General features: G+C 39.4%; 2 protein-coding genes across 4 annotated transcripts; both read left to right on the top strand.

Moving 5' to 3' along the window:
* The first annotated feature begins 725 nt into the window (after positions 1-725).
* Positions 726-9178, top strand: LOC129094426 (small glutamine-rich tetratricopeptide repeat-containing protein alpha-like). 2 transcript variants are annotated; one of them, XM_054602597.1, is made up of 13 exons: positions 726-891; positions 1959-2100; positions 2618-2721; positions 2904-3006; positions 3163-3262; positions 4440-4544; positions 5125-5260; positions 5363-5425; positions 6317-6354; positions 6454-6671; positions 6707-6734; positions 6853-6976; positions 8032-9178. In XM_054602597.1, exons 2-12 carry the CDS (start codon positions 2001-2003, stop codon positions 6962-6964), a joined length of 1107 nt encoding a protein of 368 aa, XP_054458572.1. In that variant the 5' UTR covers positions 726-891; positions 1959-2000; the 3' UTR covers positions 6965-6976; positions 8032-9178. The 2 variants fall into 2 exon arrangements, 1 of the variants encoding a protein (XP_054458572.1); XR_008531365.1 differs by lacking the exon at positions 726-891 and adding an exon at positions 1067-1398 and having other exon boundaries at positions 6454-6734.
* A 679-nt stretch (positions 9179-9857) lies between these two features.
* LOC129094428 (zinc transporter ZIP3-like) lies at positions 9858-14079 on the top strand. 2 transcript variants are annotated; one of them, XM_054602599.1, is made up of 3 exons: positions 9858-9910; positions 11104-11404; positions 11779-14079. In XM_054602599.1, exons 2-3 carry the CDS (start codon positions 11198-11200, stop codon positions 12526-12528), a joined length of 957 nt encoding a protein of 318 aa, XP_054458574.1. In that variant the 5' UTR covers positions 9858-9910; positions 11104-11197; the 3' UTR covers positions 12529-14079. The 2 variants fall into 2 exon arrangements, with proteins under 2 accessions (XP_054458574.1, XP_054458575.1); XM_054602600.1 differs by having other exon boundaries at positions 9871-9910; positions 11101-11404.
* Positions 14080-14231: the final 152 nt, after the last annotated feature.

A 14231-nucleotide genomic window follows, 5' to 3' on the forward strand; every position in this document is an offset into this window, starting at 1 on the left:
TAAATATATATATATAAAAAATATATTATCTTTTTTATTGTAAAATAAATTATATATATATATATATATATATATATATATATATATAAAAAGAGAGCGAGAACTCTTATTCTGAAGGAATGTTTTCTAATTAGTTTAGCTGGTAACTTTTCGCCGGAAAAACCAGCCACCACAACGGCGCATACTTATGACGCCGTAACTCCGCGTCAAGCTAAATAGCTTAAATATATATATATATATATATATATATATATATATATATATATATGCCCCACAATTACTTAAATATATATATATATATATATTTAAGTAAAGTTTTTTATATATGCCCACAATTAAGTTCTCGCTCTTTTTTATATATATATATATATAATATATATATATATAATTTATATATATATATATATATATATATATATATATATATATATATATAAAATAGATATATATATATATATCAGACTTCGGTGTTTTATATATATATATATATATAAAAGAGAGCGAGAATATCTTATTCTGAAGGAATGCTTAGCCAGACTTCCGGTGCTTTCTTATTATATATATATATATTTCTATATATATATATATATATATATTTAAGTAATTGTTATATATATATATATATAAATATATATATATATATAATATATATAGAGCGAGAACTCTTATTCTGAAGGAATGTTGGCCAGACTTCCGGTGTTTTCTAATTAGTTTAGCCGGTAACTTTTCGCCGGAAACCAGCCACCACAACGGCGCATACTTATGACGCCGTAACTCCGCGTCAAGCTAATTAGCTAGCTGAATGACGGCTACGATTACTCGAAGGAGCGGAGCTAACGTCAACTTATCCGGTACCGGTCCAATCGACAACTGAACCACTGAGACAGCTTGGTAGGGACAACTCATCACCGTGCCCTCGGGTCGGATGTGATGAACTTTCAACCGTTCTCCGTGTTTGGTGTGCCTGACGTACACCACGTGATGCTTAAATAAACACTGTTACAGCTTTTAACAGCGGGTTCGCCCATTGTTATCGGGATCGGACGTGTGGGTGACAATCCGTTTGACCCCCATCTGCTGTCCGATAAGCCTACTGTTTGCCGAATTGATCTAAAAGATGTAGGCTTTAGCCCAAGATACGTAATCTCACTACTACACACACGTCCTGCTGCTGTAGGGCAGCGTTACACTGCCAGGGTTTAGTTTAGATAAGGGATTGGTGTGAACTTTATCTTACAATCAACTGTACACAATAGTGGGCCAAACGTTAGACAAGCACACACGGTGCTTCTGCTTTTTGGAGCTACGTTAGCAGGCTAAGCTACAAAAGTAACCTGCTAACTCATTTTGATAATTGTAAGTTCAGAGTTCAGAGTGACGTCCCACAGTTAGCTGGCGGTAAGTGTCTACTTGGCGTTACTGCCAAGTTGTTGTCCACGTGTTTTATCACCATTTATATTCCTAGATGCTAGTATTAGCTAGCAGCTGTTAGCATTGCTAAGGCACTCATGCCGAGCTTCTAGAATATTCTTCACGCTAATGCTAAAGGAGCCTGGCTCTACTGGGAGACCCACAGTGCTTCAGTGTGTGACCCTGTGGTGGGAAGGAGGCAGGGGCCTTTACTGACCTGTAAAAAGCTCTACACTTTGAAAATACTCTACTACTAGTAAAAGTTTGCATTGAAGGCATTACTCAAGCATGAATATGTTTCAGAAAAATGGACTTTAAGTATGAAAAGTATTGCAATTTGTAGTAAGTGAGGTACAGGTACCTCAAATATTTACTTAAAATGTATTGAGTTACATTCCAACACTGGAAGGAGGTACATATTTTACACGAAGTTCATAAGTTATACAAGTAATGATGTGTTATTCATCAGAATGACAATTAATGAAAAAATAACTTGGCTAGCTAGCTAGCTGGCTGTCCTTCATCATGTTGCTGTTTTCACTTTACAGGGTCTCTCTTCCTCAGTGGCCACAGTCTGAGCCTCCGCCACCATGACAGACAACAAGCGTCTCGCCTTCTCCATCCTCCAGTTCCTCCATGACCAGCTCCAGTCAGGGGATCTGACCTCAGGCGCCCAGGAGAGTCTGGAAGGTGAGTCATTCGGTTGCAACAGGAAGCATTGGTAGAATACACAACTTAAATCAGCAGCATGTGTCATATTGTGGAATTACCATTATGTTATGTCAGAGTAAGATCTTAAATAATTGATTCAGGATTGTGTTCAACTAAAACCAATGCAAGCAGAAGAAAGATAAAGATAGGAAAATCAATGACGCTGATGAATTGGTTGTATGTCTTTTCTGAGAGGTTTATAAGCACGAAAACGTTCAGAGGTGGAATCCCCCCAAATTCTCTCAACTGAACAATTTCACCTGTTCACAAATGGGTATAACAGATGTAGTTTCCTATCCGCCCCTAGATTCCACTAAGTGTTATTTTACTGCCCAGAACCCCAGATATGTATGATTTTAAAATGGAGACAAGCTAATCGGGATGTAACTATCAAGTGCTACCGTACTTTTACCTGATGAATGATTCTTACTTCTCTCTTTTTTGGACTCGTCAAATTCCCTCAGTGTGTTTACAAAGTGAGTGTGTTGTCCTACAGTTGCCGTTCAGTGTTTGGAGACGGCGTTTGAAGTCTCGACCGACGACCAGACCCTCGCCGTCCCCATGACGTTACCAGAGATCTTCGCCTCAGCCACAGACAAAGTAAGCAAGCCTGTGTGACTTTGACATGTGAAATATAACGATATGTTTCTAAGGATAAAAATCAGGACAGCTGTAGGTTTATTTGGAGGTGTTTTTGTGACATTTTTGTGGACACAATGAAGTATTTCAAACCAGGGTTGTCTAACTTATAGTGTTTGTTTGTGTGTGTGTGTGTGTTTCAGTTTCCAGTCGAGTCGCACGTCAACAACAACTCTGCTCCTCCACAGCCTCCGAACTCCCTCACCGAGGACCAGAGAGAAGAGGCAGAGATGCTCAAAACTGATGGTGAGACGCCAACAACAAGGAGGAAACTCTTCTTCACAGCTTCCCTTAGTCGTCTGCCAGAAAATGTTTAGTGTCTTTTATAGTGTCCGTCGTTGCTTTTGATTTCCATCCCAGAGTTAATTTGTCAGTAATGAGACGATATGTTTTGATCCGCAGGTAACGACCAAATGAAAGTGGAGAACTTTGCTGCTGCTGTTGAGTTTTACTCAAAGGCCATCGCCATTAACCCTCAGAACGCCGTCTATTACTGCAACAGGTCAGTATACCGACAGGACTCCCTCATCAAGTGCTTCAATTTAAGGTGTTTAAATGTGTAGACAAAACCCCTTCACCCTGTCTTCACTTGAACAACAGTTTGAGTCCTTTTTTCTTTTTTGCTAGTTTCAGCACCACTGACAACAAGAGTAGCTACGTCTGATTTTTGTTCAAACCAAAAAAACGTACAAACACCAGACACGGCTCATCTCATTGACACAAGTTTGTCTAGTGCAACCCTAGTTTCTCGTTCTTTATCCTCCAATCTCTCTTTTCTGTTCTTGAATGTGCAGCAGTGACGGAGCCTCTCCCAGCGCTTACCCAGCATGCCGTTTGGCAGTGTAAATGTACAATTGTTAGTTTTAGAAATGTTTTATTTGTCACAAATTGATAAGTGACATGGTGTTTCACCCTAAGAATAATTATTATTGTTAATGAGAGTTTGTTGTAGGTTATTAATTGTTGTGTTATAAAGTTATAACCATGAGTGAGAACACCAAGCAGTTTGGGATGTTTTGCTCCTGTCACATTATTCTTTCTGTGGCCTTTATTTTCACTGCAATATACAAGTCCTGCACCTCTATGGAAACAGCACAACCATGGCTAGAGACAACTCAAACATTTATTTTGTTCAGAATAACACCATGCCATAAATCATTAATGATGAAATCTGACGATGATGACTTTTTCTACAGCTTCTTTCTATGATAAACGGTGTAGTGTTGGCGGTTGTTTGAAAACATAGTTTTTTAATCTCGTTTTGGGGTCTAGAGGGTTAATAAGGGTTACTTCTCAATCTGCATAAAGAGTTTCCCCAGCTGTGGTGCTCCCAGTATACTGATACATCTCAGGATCATTCAACCTCAGTGTCCTCGGTGTAAGACTCCAGGTGTTCAAGTCTTGCCTATCCTTATCTTAACCAGATGCATTTACCCATTTAGACAATGATGAATGAGATCATCACATTTACAATCCACCTCCACATGTGGTCTGATTGAAGTGGTTTCAGTGTGTATTTACACTTGAATTAAGTTTTTCCATATCTATATAATTTTCTTTTTTAATCTTTATATAAAACTGTTGCCAAAGTGGTTCCTGTATTTCCCTCAGTTCAGTTATTGTGAACTGAACTCAAAGTTAAGGTGTATTTTTTTTTTTTTTTTTGTGTGTGTGTGCAGGGCTGCAGCGTACAGTAAACTAGGGAACTATGCCGGAGCGGTGCAGGACTGTGAACAGGCCATCAGCATCGACCCAAACTACAGCAAAGCCTACGGGAGGATGGGGTAATAAAAGCAGCCTGTTTTCACCTGCTTACCTTCTGTATGAACTTTCTTCTCCTGAAATGCAGCAGCTTTTTTTATAGGCTTACTTCCTTAGTTGGCTCTAAATCTCCTTCTGTCCTCTGGCAGCCGTTAAAGTGCAAAAGATAAAAGATAATCACCGCTTCTCTGTGTTAAGCTTTTTCGACACTTGCTTGAGGCACGGACAAGTATTAGAGGTAATTGAATGACACAAAAGCTGTAACGTTTTAATATTCCGTTAACAATTTGATTAGTCTGGTAAAATATTTTCAAAAGATTTCTAAGATTACCTCCTACAAAACATTAAGAAGTGCACAACCAGACGCATTGACAAATTGCTGACCCTTCACGTTGTACGCACAATAAGTGATGATGTCACGCACCCTTGTGGCGGAGATGCTATAGCCAGCATAAAGCAAGGTTTTAGGAGATAACTTTGTCAGAAGACAACACAGTTTTCAACGTAGAGTATCATAAGTAAAGGATCAACTGATTCATATTTTTAAGAGTTGATTGTCCTGATTGAAGTCCTGATGTATTCTGTCATCTCGCTGTGTTTCAGTTTGGCTCTGGCCAGCCTCAACAAACACACGGAAGCAGCGACTTACTATAAGAAAGCTCTGGAGCTCGACCCTGACAATGACACGTACAAAACCAACCTGAAGATCGCAGAGGAGAAGATGGAAACTTCCAGTCCAGTAAGAACAGAAGACGCAAATATGGCTTTTCTAAACCAGTGACGCTGTGATGAGTCTGTCCTTATATATCTTTCTCTCTCTCTCTCACTCACTCACTCACAGACAGCAGGAATGGGTGGAGTAGATCTGGCAGGTCTGCTCAGTAACCCCGGCTTCATGAACATGGTGAGGGCTCATACTCTCTTTCTCTTCTTCTGTCGCCATCATTGAAAATAATTACTGCAGAGATAAGAGGTGTTTATAAGAGAGCACAACACACATATATCAGTCTGCAAGATGAGATGAGGGAAAACCGTTTAATGATCCCTAGAGAGGAAACTTGGTTGTTGCAGCAGCACAAAAACAGAAATAAGTGCAGATACATAGTGGAGTAAATTAATTTTAATAATTATTAGAGGTGGATAAAAACACGGGGCTCCCGTGGGGTGGGCCTGTCTGAACCATGGATGTATAAAGGGAACTGGATACAGCGTCGGAGGCGGCGCCCCGTTCAATCCTATGGAAGTTGCTCAGTGGCGCATGAAGCCAAAAAGTTTGACTTCTAAGTATAAAATTTAGAGGAATATACCCACTTCACCCTACTTCACTCATGGTGGGTGTATTGTTGGGGAGTAGGGTGTAGGATGGGATGCAATTTAGACACATGACACGTTCAATATAAATAAACTTGAACAGTAGTAACAACAAGAACAATCAAAACTCTTTACAACTAAATAATATGGTCGTTATAAAATATGGTTTTATGTTTCATCAATACAAACAATAAAGTCTGTTTTATTTATTTTTTTTTTTTTTTTATTCCCCCAAAATCTTTTGGTAGCAGCTTTAAACCAGTATGGTTCAGTCTGAAATGATTAGAAACGCTTCATTATGATGAAGTGTACTACAGCTGCACTCATTAGTGGCAAGGTTGGAGGTAAGAGAGGCTTATGACTGGAGGGCTACTGCTTCTCTGAGTGTCTTCATCTGTTAATTCTGCTGCACATCCTGTTTGACCTCTGCTCAGTGAGCCATTATGAGGCTTTATTAAACATCTAAACATCTGTCTCCCTGCAGGCGTCCTCTCTGATGACCAATCCTCAGGTTCAGCAGCTGTAAGTTGATTTTTAGTTTCTCTCGGTCAATTTCTTACTCTCTGGTGTTTGTTGAGGCTAACTTCCTGTCTCCTCTCACTCTCTGTCTCTCTCTCTCAGGATGTCAGGGATGATGTCAGGAGCATACGGCGGGGGGCCAGGAGGAGCAGGTGTAGGAGGAGGTGGACTAGGAGGTGCAGGAGGAGGTGGACTAGGAGGTGGACTAGGAGGTGGACTAGGAGGTGCACTAGGAGGTGGACTAGGAGGTGGACTAGGAGCTGGATTAGGAGGACTAGGAGCAGGGCTAGGAGCAGGAGTAGGCGGAGGACTTGGAGGAAGTGCGGCGCCCCCGCAGCCGCTGCACCTGCTGGAGCTGGGGACTTATCGGGACTGATCCAGGCGTACGTACCTCAGCAGAAGGAACATGCTGACATTCATCGGAGTCATGGTCTGTTGGTCAGAGAATAAATAAAGTATCGGGAGCTTAATGATGTCCTGTTTGCTGTTTGTTTTTCGCAGAGGTCAGCAGTTCGCTCAGCAGATGCAGCAGCAGAACCCCGAACTCATCGAACAGCTGAGGAGTCAAATCCGCAACCGAACGCCCAGCGCTGGAAACGAGGAGCAGCCATGACACTCAGATACAGTAAATTATCTATATATTTTTTTTTTTTTACCCCTGAGGGCAAAGCATTATAACAAGATAAACACACTGTACAGTAAGGGGGAGGGGAGGCGTCCTGGATGCAACACTGGTTTTTCTCAAAGCATTTCATCAGAATGGGGCCCAGCATCTTTACTCCTAATTTACTTCAATAAAATACAAGTACCTCAAAAATATGTATGTAAATCCATTATATACTTGAAATGAGTAATTGATTGTTGTGCTCTTTATGTCTCAGAGAATAACTATCATGATGAAGCAATATAAGTAGAGGTTAAAAATTGTAATCTTTCTTTCAGTAAATGTAAAGAGGACGATAATCTAGCTGCATGAATACAAATTAGTAATACAAATAATTTACTGGGATTCATGAATAGATGTTGTTTTTTTTGTTTTTTTTAAGATTTGATATTTCCAGAGTTGTCATATTTTATCTTGAGTAAATGGACCAGGGTTAGCTGATATTATCTTATTACAGATTTATAGTTATGAGTTTATATGAGACCTGATCAGTAAGATATCTTTGAAGTTATTAGAAATGGCTGCAAGTTACACTCACAAGTTGTTTTTTACACTGGATAATGCCTCACACATCTGTGTCAAGAATCAAATGTTAAGTGCTCATTTTTGTGTTTGTTTATTATTTTCTGATAGAAATAAATCATATTAACCCGCATTAGACTAATCTTGTTTCTGTGTTGTCTCCAAAAGATTTTTTTTTTTCACTGCAGATGTTTTACTTTTAATGATAGAACTAATGATGCACTGTTCCAGCTTTTGATATGGTGCGATGCAACGTGACAGAAACCATTTATTTTGTAGAAGCACTTATCGTGTTCTGACCTCACTTGAACCGAAATTATGAAGTAATGCAACTTATTTAAGCACACATCATCCAGGTGGTTTGGTTTCTTTGTCTGCAACATTTGTGAAAAGAGCAGATTTTCCCAGTGCTCTTACATCCCCATGCTGTTTGATCTTGTTTTTAACTTTTATTTTGACAGTGATTAACGTGTCCCTTCCTGTCTCTGTTTCAGGTGGGACAGGTTTGCTAGTGGATGAGAAGAGCTGATTTGGATCATTTATAACTCGAAGGACTAAAAGGAAGTTATTTTTTTTGTTTATTTCCCCCCCCCCAATCACTGAATAATTCCTGCACGAGAGAACGAGGAGCTCAGAATGCTTCATTCAGGAGCCACATCACCAAAAAAAACAACCACTTCCTGTGGCTCTGTGTGGTTTTTATGAAGAACATATTGACATTTAACACTGTGGTATCAAACACAGAATAATTCTAATACATAAATAATGCTATAATAGGAACATGGATGTTAAAACAACAGAGTTAAAAGGTAGAAGCTTGACATTTCTTAAAACTATAAATTGTGTGTGTGCGTGTGCGTGTGCGTGTGTGTGTGTGTGTGTGTGTGTGTGTCAGGTTTGAGTTGTGAGGAGGCAGAGAGCTGTTCAAAACAAAGTCTTGCCAATTAAAAAGAGCATCTCAACATTTTACACCCTCCTGACGTCTGATGATTCACTTTGAACTCATTTTGTTTTCCTGATCAGCAGCTTCACATAAACACTGTTTCACTGACTCAGAGGTGTAAATCCACACTGAAGTGTTTGAGCTTGGCTAAAAGTAAATGTGCTCATTTAAATGAAATAGCCCATCAGTGTCCCTAACTCCCATGCATGTGGTCCCCAACCTGTTTTTCTTGCAATTCCTTAAACATGAAGCAATGTCTCCTTTATGTTAAGTCTCGTTATAGGTTAAATGTCTTTATGCTGTGAGAGGTTTTATTGAAGACGAAACCAGAAATTTATTTTTCAAATGATTCTCCTGTCAGATTTTTTGATTTGAATCATTTAAAAAAAAAAAATTCTGCAGTATAAATTTATCTTTAAATTTTCAGTCTTTGCTTCAGTCTTTTTCTTTTTGCGTGAATTGTTGAATACTTTTGCCTCTTTTTGCCCAAAAAAGGATTACCATAAATCTGAAGGGGAAGTTTTACTCAGAGAATGTAGACATGTACAAAGTGATGGGAAGCTCCAAAATAGATGATTGGTTTTGTGGTGTCACAAGCTAAAATTACGGCTGTCGAGATCACCTTAAGTCCGCTAGAGGTCAAAGTATGTGATGTTTATATGATGTTTAAAGTGATAAAGATCAGTTTAACCCCCAAATATTGGCTGCATCACTCTTTATGCATTCTGTTTATTTTTTAACAGAGCAACGCCTGTCTATAAAGAGTGAAATTAACTTGTGAATTAATATAAACTTATACATAATTAACATGAAAATACTATTTAATAATACAATTAATTTAATAGGAAACAATAAAAACACTGACCACCGTGGAAGATGTGATGATGGCAACACTACCATAGGTAGTAAAAAATGAGCATATGCATAAAACATTGAATGGTGGAGTTGAAATACAGAAATATTTATTTTATATATTTAGAAGAATAAGAACATCATATAAAATATAAAAAAAACATGTAAGTCATATTATTACAGATTCCATAACATCAGAACTAATCTATATTACAGAAACGTTTACATAGATTGTGATGTGGTGAAAAGTAACTAACTACATCCACTAAAGTACTGTTCTTAAATACAAGTTAAGGGAAATCTTCAATGTAGGGCTTTTACTTAGTACAGAGTATTTATCTGTGGTATTAGTACAATTACTTAAATAAAGGATATGAAGTTTTAATGACATGGCTACTAGTGGACCAGCAAGGGGAGAATTCACATTTAAATGTAATGATTGGGTTTACAGCTGTTGTGAAGTTTCCTGAATTACGTCATTCAAGTGTCCACCAATCAGCGCCGAGAGGACGCCTGACGTAGATGCGGAACTACGTCACAACTTCCATACACCTGCTGGAGAGGAGACGGCCGGACAGGTAAACACGGCGACGCTGAGTCATGTTTTTGGAGTTTAAAATGTGTATGCTAAGCTGAGGTCGCTACCTCGACAATAAAAAACGTAAACAGCGTTTATTGCTGTAGTTTTCAGGTCGTAGTTAGCCTCTTTAGCTGTCGGGGGGCTAATGCTAGCTAGCTGATGTTAGCAGCTCCGTCAAGCTAGCCGCTGTTACCCGGGAAACGAGCAGAAAGGAGAAAGTTTGTCTCCAATGTAAACGAATGAAAAATGTATCAGAGTAACTGAATAAGTCAAATAATTCATGAGTTATTGTATCATAAAAGAGTGAAGCATTGACTGTAAGAGACGTATTGGAAATAATATTGTTGTGATGAGTTATGGGACGTTTTACTTTGAAGTTCCTCACCGGAAGCGGGGTTGTTTTTGGGGTAGCTTCACGTGGTTGGTCACCTGCAGTCACGACATCAACATAACAGTTAATAAAAGGTCAAATGTTGACAATATTGTTGAGGTGGGAGAGAAAAACTACCAATGAATGAAGTACAAGTACCTCAAATTGGGCTTAAGTACAGCACAGTGCATGAGTACACGTATCTCATTGCTTTATACCACTATTCAATTCAATTCAGTTTATTTTGTATAGCCCAGAATCACAAATTACAAATTTGCCTCAGAGGGCTTTACAATCTGTACACATGTAGACATCCTCTGTCCTTAGACCCTCACATCCTCTGTCCTTAGACCCTCACATCCTCTGTCCTTACACCCTCACATCCTCTGTCCTTAGACCCTCACATCTCTGTCCTTCCCTCACATCGGCATCGGCACAGGAAAAACTCCCCTAAAAAAACCCCTTTAACAGGGAGAAAAAAGGAAGAAACCTCTGGGAGAACGACAGAGGAGGGATCCTTCTCCCAGGATGGACAGAATGCAATAGATGTCATGTGTACAGAATGAACAGCATAACAGAGATACAACACATTCAATGTATATGACATAAATGATTCATATAATAAGACTACTTATAATAACAGCAGCAATTATTACAGTAGAATTATAGCCATGAAAATAGGGATACACTACACAGTATATTTCTCTGTTGATGGAAATTTGTGTTGCCAAATGCCAATCTAGACACACTGGTTTATTCTGCACTTCCTTGTCCACTAACGTCTCACACTCGGCTCACAATGTCTCTGTTTGTCCCAGTAGAACCAACAGGGATGTCCCAGCAGCACTAGTAGTTTCCAGCAGCAGCAGCAGATTGGAGGTGTTTGTGATGAGGCTGTAGTGTTTGAGCTTAAGGATGGAGATCCTGGTGGCCAAGCTGCTCGGCCTGCTGGGATTGTTCGGTCTCATGCTGGCGGGTGTACTGGTCCCAGTGCGCCTCCTGCTCGCCGACCACGACAAGGCGCACAGATACAGGAGATCTCTGTCTCTGTGTAACTCGTTCGGAGGAGGCGTGTTTCTGGCAACATGCTTCAATGCTCTACTGCCAACAGTCAGAGACAAGGTAACTCACAAACACAGACATTTAAGTATTATTACTAAATCAAGGGTGCTCCAATCTTTTGTTCCAACACTGCATCACATTTTTCAAGCTCTTCGTGACTTCAGACTGTATAGGTGGCTGATCGATAGAAGCATGCTTATACTTAATCATATATTTGTACTGCTAGCCTTGTAATTTTGAGATTGAGTTCATTATGTGTGTAGGTGTGAGCTAAACACATTATTGATAAAAATGAAGGGATAGTTTTTCCTGAGAGCAACAAAACTAGACAACAAATTCAATAACAGTGATAAGAAATCAGAAACAGATTCAACAGAATTTGGATTTGAAACTTGATTCAGAACCAATAAAATGTGTGTGTTGACACTCCACAGGTGGCCGACGTGTTCCAGCAGCTGAAGATCAGCAGCGACTATCCTCTGGCAGAGACGATGATGATGCTTGGCTTTTTCCTCACCGTGTTCGTGGAGCAGGCCATTCTCACCTTCAGGAAGGAGAAACCATCTTTCATTGACCTGGAGACATTTAACGCCTGCGGTTCTGAGGCCGGAAGCGACTCAGAGTACGACACTCCCTTCATCTCCTCTACACGGGGCTCGCCGAGGGACGGTGGTGGTCACCGTTCCCATGGACACAATCATGGACACTTCAGCCCCGCTGAGCTGGCGGGGGCGGGGCCTCTGCGACTGGCCAGCCTGGTCCTGGCTCTGTCGGCTCACTCTGTGTTCGAGGGCCTGGCGCTTGGCCTGCAGGAGGACGGAGCCAAGTTGGGCAGCCTCTTCCTGGGCGTGGCCGTGCACGAGACGTTGGCCGCCGTGGCGCTCGGGGTGAGTGTGGCCAAGGCTTCGCTCGGCATGAAGGATGCCGCCAAGCTGGGTGTCACGGTCAGCCTAATGATCCCGCTGGGGATAGTGGTGGGGATGGGCATCGCGTCAACTCAGACGCTGGCGGGCAGCGTGGTGTCAGTGGTGCTGCAGGGACTCGCCGCCGGCACCTTTCTGTTCGTCACCTTCTTTGAGATTCTGTCCCGAGAGCTGGACGACAATCGGGACCGCCTGTTAAAAGTGCTCTTCCTCATCCTCGGCTACGCGGTGCTCGCCGCACTCGTCTTAATCAAGTGGTGACACACAGGAAGTGCTCTGACACACACACAGCAATACCAAATGAAAACTGATAACTCCATAGAGGCAGCAGAGTCCAGCTGTGAGAGACAGAAACATCTTGACCAGCTGGATGAACACAAACCATTTATTTTCCTCAGCTGCGTCTGTGATGTAAACAGTTCCAACAGAAATTAATTAAATGAAACTGAAAGTGTAATGTACACCCCCCCCAGAAAAATGTGATAGCAGCCAAACTTAAGCCAAAACTCTTTGTGTGTACCTCAGAGACCAAAGGAGCATTTCTTATATTTTCTCAAATACTTTTTATTCATTTTAAAAATAACTATGAACATTACTTTAAAAAAACAAAACATGTTTGCTATTTTTGACTACATCTATTCTGATTTTCATTTGGACTTTAACATGTTTTTGGGGATTAGTTAAAAAGTTAGTTAGTTAAAAAATGAGTAGAAACGTTATTCTTAATTCTAAATTGGTCTTTTGAAGTTCTTAAAATTCAGGCTGAAGCTGCTAAATGGAGCTAAATATACTGCAATAATCATTTAAGAATGTGAGCCCTTGCTAAAATGGGAATCTGTCTGTTGAAGAACCAAGAAGAAAAAACACATTCTGACTTTAAACAATGTTTAAGTAAACTTTTGTCACAAATATACATAAAATAATATATTTTATTTACAAGAAACTAATCTCTTCAGGCTTTTTTGCACTTTTTAATTTCCTCTAATTCTTTTTTACCATTATGTCCCCTCATATCAATAAACTTTTGTGCAGTTTACAAATACTCTATTACAAGTTAAAAGTCCTGCATTCAAATTTTACCCTTGTAAAAGCACTGAACTTTAAAGTGTATTTAAAATATTATCGGATTATAATTATTGATGCATTATTATATTCAGCAATTTAATGTTGCAGCTGGTAAAGTTGGACCTTATTTTAATAACTTAATATACTGCCGAGTAGTTCAATTTATAATAATGCATCTTCATTTATTAGTTGATAATATTTAATTATTCATCTAAATCTGCAAAATAACTACAACTGTTGGATAAATCTAGTGGATTTAAAAGTACAATATTTCCCTCTGAGATGTAGTGGAGAATAAAGTAGCGGAAAATATAAATACTCAAGTAAAGTATAATAAGCTGGTATACAGTACTTGTGTAAATGTTCGTAGTTACTTTCTGCCACTGAGAAATTCAAATACAAAGAAGTTTGAATGCTTTCAGTCTGTTGTTTTGTTACTCTTTAGTTTTGTGTCTCTATATGAAGTTGAACTAATCACAGCACAGCCTTTCAAAGATAGGCTCAACATATATCCATGTACATGTGATCCTTATTTGTATGACTTTGTCATCGTTGATTGTGTTCATATTGTGATCTTGAACAGTTTTGTATTTATGATGGTTTATGACATATCATCGTTGTCTTGTGTTTCTCATGTGTTTAGTTTAAATTAAACGGATTATTATCCTACTTGTTGTTTTAAGAGAAGAGTTTGATTGTGTATGATGTAAACAGCAGCAGACGCAGAACAATGTCCACCTGATAAATGTAAGTCAAATATTCAATCAGTTTTTTTAGACTCTGTTAACTCCATATTGCATTTCATCATATTATTATTTATTTTTTTCTTCAGATATTACTGCTCTGGCGTGGCGTTCCATGTGAAATATATAATTTTGACGTTTGGGTAAAGAATGGGG

This window comes from Anoplopoma fimbria, chromosome 8 (assembly GCF_027596085.1).
Source record: "Anoplopoma fimbria isolate UVic2021 breed Golden Eagle Sablefish chromosome 8, Afim_UVic_2022, whole genome shotgun sequence".
NCBI lineage: Eukaryota > Metazoa > Chordata > Actinopteri > Perciformes > Anoplopomatidae > Anoplopoma > Anoplopoma fimbria.

Bases quoted from the DNA above. Each gene is read 5' to 3' on its own strand.
- LOC129094428 (XM_054602599.1), top strand. From the start codon at position 11,198: ATGGAGATCCTGGTGGCCAAGCTGCTCGGCCTGCTGGGATTGTTCGGT. The intron at 11,405-11,778 runs GTAACTCACAAA...GACACTCCACAG, and splicing joins TGCCAACAGTCAGAGACAAG to GTGGCCGACGTGTTCCAGCA.
- LOC129094426 (XM_054602597.1), top strand. From the start codon at position 2,001: ATGACAGACAACAAGCGTCTCGCCTTCTCCATCCTCCAGTTCCTCCAT. The intron at 2,101-2,617 runs GTGAGTCATTCG...GTTGTCCTACAG, and splicing joins CGCCCAGGAGAGTCTGGAAG to TTGCCGTTCAGTGTTTGGAG. The intron at 2,722-2,903 runs GTAAGCAAGCCT...TGTGTGTTTCAG, and splicing joins TCGCCTCAGCCACAGACAAA to TTTCCAGTCGAGTCGCACGT.